At 42.6% G+C, this 8,436-nt stretch overlaps 1 protein-coding gene across 1 annotated transcript; it reads right to left on the bottom strand.

Annotated features, from left to right (window-relative positions):
* Nucleotides 1–227: 227 nt before the first annotated feature.
* On the bottom strand, nt 228–1,214 carry LOC309356757 (olfactory receptor 5AR1-like; the record flags this gene model as incomplete). The annotated part of the gene is made up of 1 exon (XM_081888447.1): nt 228–1,214. One exon carries the CDS (start codon nt 1,212–1,214, stop codon nt 228–230), a length of 987 nt encoding a protein of 328 aa, XP_081744573.1.
* Nucleotides 1,215–8,436: the final 7,222 nt, after the last annotated feature.

Below are 8,436 nucleotides of genomic sequence, written 5' to 3' on the forward strand. Positions count from 1 at the left end.
TACATACACCGCATGGTACTGCTCCCTGTTTTCCTTTCAAACTGCCTTTGAAGCATCCCATGGTATATGTGACGGGGTTGTTACCACCTTAGTGTTCCGTTGTGCCAAAAGCAGTTTAGTCATGCCGGCCGCATGACCTGGAAAGCTGTCTGTGGACAAACGCCAGCTCCCTCGGCCTGAAGCAAGATGAGTGTCACACCTCTTAGTCTTAACCATCCATGGGTCTTTTACCTTTTACCATTCCCTTTTCTTTCTATGTGCCAAGGACTATACTGAAGCAAAACCACTTCTATGTGGTCAAGTGCTTTTGTCAGGGCATCCTTCACATCCTTGTTCCTCAGACTGTAGATCAGAGGATTGAGCATAGGGATCACTACTGTATAGAACACCGAAGCCCATTTGTCTTGGTCCAAGGAATAGCTGGAGCTGGGCCGAAAATACATGAAGAGCATTGTCCCATGGAATAGCCCAACAGCCGTAAGGTGGGAGGCGCAGGTAGAAAAGGCTTTCTGCCTGCCTGCAGTGGAGTGCATTTTTGTGATTGTGCCTAAGATATAGATGTAGGAAACAAGAATCATGCCAATGCTGCCTCCTATAATGAAACTAAGGAAGGTAAATATCAGAATCTCATTGATGTATGTGTCAGAACAGGAGAGTGCCAGTAGGGGAGGTATATCACAAAAGAAATGATTGATGGCATTAGACCTGCAGAATGGTAGCCGGAATGTACAGCAAGTGTGTATCATTGAATCCACAATGCCCATAAAGTAAGCTACAGCCATCAGCTGTCTGCACACTCTCTTGGACATAAGAACCGAATAGTGAAGGGGCTTGCAGATCGCCACGTACCTGTCATAGGCCATCAAAGCCAGCAAAAAGCATTCTACATCAGCAAATAAGCCAAATAAATATAGCTGTATAGCACAAGAATTATAAGCAATACTTTTACTCTCAGCTAAGAGGTCAGCCAGCATTTTGGGAGCAATGACTGAGGAATAACAGAGGTCAACAAATGAGAGGTTGCCCAGGAAAAAATACATGGGGTTGTGAAGCTGAGGTTCAACATAAATTAAGACAATCATCCCAACGTTCCAGATTACAGTGATGACATAAATCAGTAGGAAGACCATAAAAAGAGGGAGCTGCATTTTTGGATTATCTGTGAATCCCCGAAAAATGAATGCTGTTATCACCGAATGATTTCCTTTATCCATTATTTTTTGCAATGGATGCTGAGATAAGGACGTTTGCTTTCTCTGGAATTTTCTTTCTGACTTTTCCTAGCAAGGCAAGAAAAAAAAGCAAACAAATGTGCTTTTTAACAGTTTACTTGAGTACAATCCTGGAACGGGGGTTATGGGTTCACATCCTATTGGGTTCACACCATTTTCATATGTCAGTCCGATTGTAAAAAAACTTGCAATGTGTTTGAGCTGTGAATGTGGCAGACGTAAATGTGCTTCCCATCTCTTGGGAGGCGTGCAATTAGTGCCAGCACCATCCATTAAGAGTTTGGGTGTAATCTTCGACACCTCCCTTTCCATGGAAGGGCATATTGCAGCTATAACAAAGGCGGCATTTTTTCATGTCCGTCAAGCTAAGCAGTTGGCTCCTTACCTCTCTCGCCCTGACCTAGCCACTGTGATCCACGCGACAGTCACCTCCAGACTTAATTATTGTAACTCTCTCTACGTGGGGCTGCCCTTGAGACTGACCCAGATACTCCAGGAGGTGCAGAATGCCGCGGAGAGACTCCTTACGGGGTCCTCGCCGTGGGATCACATTCACCCAGTGCTATACAGTGGAGTACAGGATCAGGTTTAAGGTGCTGGTTTTAACCTTTAAACCCCTATACAGCTTAGGACCCTCGTACCTACGGGACCGCCTCTCCTGGTATGTCCCAAGGAGGACCTTACGGTCTTCAAATAAAAACATCAGCCATGGCCCCATTCTGGTGGAACGCTCTGTCACAAAAGACTAGGGCCCTGCGGGACTTGACATCTTTCCGCAGGGCCTGCAAGACAGAGCTGTTCCACCAGGCCTTTGGCCAAGGCACAGTCTGACCCCCTCTCTCCTTCTGTAATCCTCATAGAACTCTAGCCCAATAGTTGTCATTAATTTGATTTTGAATTGATTTTAGAATGAATTGATTTTAGAATGCATTACAATTACTTGATTGTGATTTTATGTAATCTGTGTTACTTTTATGGTTGTTAGTCGCTCTGAGCCCAGCTTCGGCTGGGGAGGGCGGGATATAAATAAAAATTTATTATTATTTATTATTGTGTGTGGGATCTGTATGCACAATAAACATGTATGCATGTGTCGATGCACATATACAATGGCCACAACCAACTTTGGCATATTTCCCACAGAGAGATGGCTTACCATCAGTTTGGCCCTCATGATGAAAGTTAGTCACCCCTGATTTAAATGGTACAAATATATTATTTATTTCATTGCATGTAATTCTCATTGTTTTTACTAAACTGAATGATTTTTATAAATGCGTAAAGATAAAAATAAGCACTGTAGAATTTCCCGCAGCTGAAGTGAGGCAATAAACACTGTAGAGAGTCAGAGTGACATTTAATCACTAGAAGACTCAGTTCTGCTCTTTTAAGTTGTGTACAAGTAACTCAATCATATTTGGCTGTTAGATTGGGCTCAAGAAAGATTCATAGGTGTCAAGGTCTTGGGTGCCCAAACACCCACAAAATTCCCCATATAGGAATCAGACACCTACAAAATGCAGCAGCGGGCACATGGAACATCAACCGCACATGCCCCCACAGCGTGCACAGCCAGGCACCCATGGTTCCAGAGCCAAGCCAGTGTGCCTGGATGGATTCATGTTTCAGAATAGTCTTCATGAAATAAGATTCTGAGAAGAAGAAGAGGAGGAGGAGGAGGTGGTTGGATTTGATATCCCGCTTTATCACTACCCTAAGGAGTCTCAAAGCAGCTAACATTCTCCTTTCCCTTCCTCCCCCACAACAAACACTCTGTGCAGTGAGTGGGGCTGAGAGATTTCAGAGAAGTGTGACTAGCCCAACGTCACCCAGCAGCTGCATGTGGAGGAGCGGAGATGTGAACCCGGTTCCCCAGATTACGAATCTACCTCTCTTAACCACTACACCACACTGGCTCTCAGAGAATGGTTTGGGAGGATTTTGAACCACTCTGGATTTGGTAACTCTCAGTAATCAAGCTGGTCTGTGATGTTAATGTTCTCAACATAAAATCCCACATGGTTCACCACGGTCAAATGATTGCAAACTGTGACCTCACAGTGGCCACGCATGTAAGTCTAGCCTTAGATTTCTGCTCCTCAATTAGCAAACTTACCTGGAGTATACTGTGTGGTTTCTTCTCTTCTTTCAGAATCTGTAAGTAGACCAAGAGGTCTTAAATGCCATTTGGTGGCTTCTGGGATAGTGTCCCTGAGGCACCTGAATACCCCTGATCCTGGGAATTGCATACACTGTTGTGTGAATATCCTAGCAATTAAACTTCCTATTTTGTTTTCGTAGAATTTTTAAGCTGTGGTTTGCTTGCCTCCCTGATCACTTTATAGTCAGAATCAGCTAACCAGCTCTACTGACAGTTTCGCATATATGCCTCTGTAATTTCCATCAACAGTAGTAACTAGCTCCCCAGTCAAAGGCAACTAATGAATGCTACCAAAATGGCAAGGGAGGTCCTTAGCTCATACTATATGGAACACATCCACAACTAGATCTAGTGAGACAATCCAGGGAAAAGAAGCAGGGTAGAATTTTTTTTTTTTTATTATTATTATTATTATTATTATTATTATTATTATTATTATTATTATATTTTTTAAAATTTAAAATACAGGATATATTTATCTTCAGGTTACAGACTCCACTAACCCAGAAATAGTACCTCAGGTTAAGAACTTTGCTTCAGGATGAGAACAGAAATCGTGCAGCGGCAGCGGGAGGCCCCATTAGCTAAAGTGGTACCTCAGGTTAAGAACAGTTTCAGGTTAAGAAAGGACCTCCGGAACGAATTAAGTTCTTAACCCGAGATACCACTGTATAAAAATCTTATTTGGCAAAAGTAATTGGATAAAGTGTTATTATTTCCCTTCCACCTTTTTCTCTCATGCAAAGCTCTGCTTCTGTATGGACCATGCTGGGTCCCAATTCAGAATCAATGCATGAAGAAGAAAGCACGGAGTGTCAGGCATCAGAGGATCCACACACACACCCCACAGCAGGTTGCCAGGAATGGATAAGACAAAGAAAAGTTCTTACCAACTGCTTTTTATTCAATATCCACAAAGATAGGCTTGGAAATGCAACCTCTTGGAATAATGGCATTGCCCCGAATGAGTCTTCACCTCCTCCCTCTCTCTCTTCATGCATCATCACTGCGGGTGCTAAGAAGTGCCCTCTGCCTCTGAGTGCTCTGCTCTCCTACTTTCAGTGTTCACTGGATTCTGGGAGAGGGGGGTCTGGAATGCTTTCTTTTTAAAAAAAATAAATAATTTTTATTGAATTTTCAAATTATAACAACAAATTTTTCACAAATCTTAACCGAACAATTTATATATCCATATCCCCCCCCCTTTGGCTTCCCCCATATTTCTGTACTAATTTATTAAACAAATTCTATACCCTGCTGATTTTACCTTTTATATTGTTGTGAAAGTTTAGTCATAACCTGCCAATGGGTCCAAGTCTTTATATTGTCTTTTTATATAGTTTATAAATGGTTCCCACTCCTTTTTGAAATCGATGTTGTCTCTCTCATGTATCCTCTCTGTCAGCATAGCCAGTTCTGTGTAGTCCATAAGCTTGGCTTGCCATTCTTCCTATGTTGGCGTTTTCTCTGTTTTCCGTACTTGTGCTAATAAGATTCTTGCTGCTTTTGTCACATACATAACAGCATCTAAAATTCTGAGCAGGAAAGATTCTGGTTTTTTGACAAAGGTTTTTAGAATGGAATGCTTTCTAAAGACACTGTGTCCGTCAGTTGTCACCCCTCTTCTCCCATTATTTCCCAGCTTTTCCCCTCATCTGCCTCTGAGTTGTCATCTCCCTCAAACCCCTGTTGTAATTCTGAACTGTCTTCTTCATCTCTGGAAGGGTCAGGCTGGGGAGGCAGTCTCCACCATTCCTCCTCTGCCCAGTCCCTGAAACGCAAAGTCCAAAGTCCTGGGAGAAAAGGAATGTTTTTGCCTGGCCCCTAAAGGTGTAGAATGAAGGTGCCAGGCGAGTCTCCCTGGAGAGAGCATTCCACAAACAGGGAGCAACTGCAGAAAAGGCCCATTCTCATGTTGCCACCCTCCAGACATCTTGTGGAGGAGGCACACAAAGAAGGTGATGAGCCAGTTGATGCTCGTGCATTCACTGAAGGACCATTGCTTTAGCAGATACCTCTGTTAACAGGGAGGGAAGGGAGTTTTGCCAATTTGCTCTCTCCCTTGCAGCCCCTTTCCTCTTCTGGGAGACCACCCCACACTCTGGAGCCAATATTTAGGGGCACTGGGGAGTATAGGGAATAGGAGGAATGTGTGTGTGTGTATGTTCAATTAAGGTTTACTTAAAGTAGTCTCGGGGTTTGTCCACTTTTCCACTTGCCCCATGCCTTGAGAGCATGGGTGCAAACAGTTTTCTCCTCGCCCTCCTCCTTTCCTAGGGGAAAAAACTCACTCTTTAGTGCTAAAATCAGAGCAAACATCCATCTGGAGAAAACCCAAACTGCTGTTTGCTCTGATTGATCGCTAAAGAGTGGTTTTCCCCAGGGGAACAAGAGCAGGACAAGAAGAAGTGTGGCTAAGTCCTCATCGGAATTAATGGGGTGACTTTCAAAGAGGATTAAACAAATTCATGGAAGAGAGGGCTATTGATGGCTACTAGCCTACTAGTCTATAGCTATGCTCTGACTCCACAGTTAGATACAGCATTGCTTCTGAAAACCAGTTGCTGGAAACTACTCTTGTGCTTGACTCCTGCTTGGGAGTTTCCCTCCGGCATCTGGTTGACCACTGTAAATACAGAATGCTGGACTAGATGGGCCATTGTTCTTATGTACACGCACAGAGCCAGTTCTCATCTTACTCTGAATGCGTGGAGGTTGAAGATGGAACCAGCAGATGTGGTCCCACTCCACCTCTACACAGACAGACTATGTGAGTTGTGTTGACATTTGTAGCTTAGCCTATAATGTAATAGTGGGTCTCCCCTTGGAATCCCAGTGAACCAAACTTGGGGTGATTTTGGAAATACCTCCGTGGAATTATTAGATGTAAGCCTTGCACAACACAGTGGGGAAGAATCAGAGCTAGGAAGAGTAGAGCACACACTTTGCTTTCAGGGCTCCATTTCAATCCCTAGTTTGCCAAGTAGGACTAGGAAGGACCCCTGCTTGAGACAGTGCCAGTCTGAATAAATCAGGAGTGGTGAACCTGCAATACTCCAGATATTATTCTATTATAATTCCCATCCGCTCCTGTCAGCATGTCAGATATGTTCCCTGTATCGGGTGTATCTGATACTTCGTACTTTTTCTGGCGGTACACAACAGTACACATTACTGGTGCTTTTTTTCCATATCCTTCCAAAAGCTTCTGCCCAGAGCATTCTCTGGCAGGATCTGAGAGCCCTCCCTTGTGTGGTAACTACAAGCACCATTTCTTCTAGAAAAAAGAGTACTGAGACAAATGAAGCAATGGCCTGATTCAGCAAATGACAGATTCCTATATTCCACATTTTGCAAAGAAAATTACCTTCTTGGTAACATTCAGTGACCAACATTTCTCTGAATCTGTGAAGATTTCGTAGAGCATCAGTGCAATAGCCCTTGAGAATCAATTTTATCACTTTGTTTAGTGAACATTAGAAGGAATCAGGAGATTTGATCACAAGGGATACTCCACATGTAAGAGGTCTCTAAGAGCCATTCTATCCCTATGAATGCTGCTTTAATATCAGAAATTTCAAGATCACTTCTACTACACTCTTGGTGTGGACACAAAATGGTTTCCAGAGATCCCTAGCAAATGAAAAGATTATACCACCAATATCCATGTTTTTAAAATAATTCAGGAATGCCACAGAACAAAAGTGAGTCAATATTATATTTACTTATGAGAGATAATGAATGTTTTTTGCAATGTTCAAACTGGGCACTACACATGAGAGGCTGTGATAAATTATCTCCCTTGCTTTAATCTATTGCAGAAAATGTGCCCTAGAGTAGCACATCTAATACAGATTTGCAAATTGTGAAAAGCTGGACTATACTGAGCAGAGGGGAAAATACTGAGCAGAAGGAAAGATTTTCGCAGACTTATTTATGTCAGACAATTTTGATTAAACCTGGAAACAGGACACAGCTTACAGCATGCAAGAGAAGTGGCACAAACCTCAGTTATCCACAGTGCATAAAGCTTTTCACAGAATCAGAATTGTAGAGTTGGAAGGAATCAAAAGGGTCATCTAGTCCAACTCTTTGCAATGCAGGAATCTTTTAGTGAGATATAGATTGTCCTTGCAGGCTTCCAATTGCATTGGAGAATAGCTGCTTTAGACCAAATCAGATCAGTGGTGCATCTAATAGAAGAGTGATTCCTGAATCTTGAGACAAAGGGGTGTAATGTAGGATCTGTACATGGTGGCATAGGTTGAATTGGACACCCCTGAAGCATGCTGTGGTGCTTGAGGCATTTTAAAAATGCAGACAAGTGTCTTCTGAAAGCAATAATGATGTCTCTAAGTATACCATAGTGCCATAACACTAGAGTAGGGTTGTGGAAGAAGGGAGATCATTCGCCACTGTGGGAAGAGAGCAGAAAGGAAGCTCCACTATGACTGACAGGTCCAGCTTGTAATGAGAGGAGATGATTTTACCAGAAAAAATCAATCCCTTTTAGTACTTTCCACCCCAAACTCAAATTTAAGGGTACCTAGCACTGTAGCTATCCTTTTGAAATTTGACAGGATTCATGCCTGCAGAGCACTTTCCTTCAAAATTAATTTAGTTCTGCCACCAACTTTTTAAAAAAGATTATAGACTTTTCCTTCATTCGTTTCTTTCTTTCTTTCTTTCTTTCTTTCTTTCTTTCTTTCTTTCTTTCTCTTTCTTTCTGTCAAATTTTAAAGTTGACCAGCACAAACGTCCATGGACCTATTTGCCTGTAATCAGACAAACTTCATTTACCATGAAGGGAGGCCCAAGTGCCTGAAAATTCTATCCACTTCTGTCTCATCCAGTCAACCTCATGTCTGCCTGCATTAGCATTGTGCTTTCCTTTGCCACCTCCGGTAGCAGCCAAAGAATTCTGCTATCAGAGCTCCAGGCTGCAAGCGTGGTTCCCTACCAACGTACCCTTTTTTCTGAATTACAGATCAGATTTCATCAGCAAAGTGGATATAATCAACAGATGATTGACATAGCAGAGAA

Source organism: Podarcis melisellensis, assembly GCF_964234715.1.
Source record: "Podarcis melisellensis genome assembly, chromosome: 1".
Taxonomy (NCBI): domain Eukaryota; kingdom Metazoa; phylum Chordata; class Lepidosauria; order Squamata; family Lacertidae; genus Podarcis; species Podarcis melisellensis.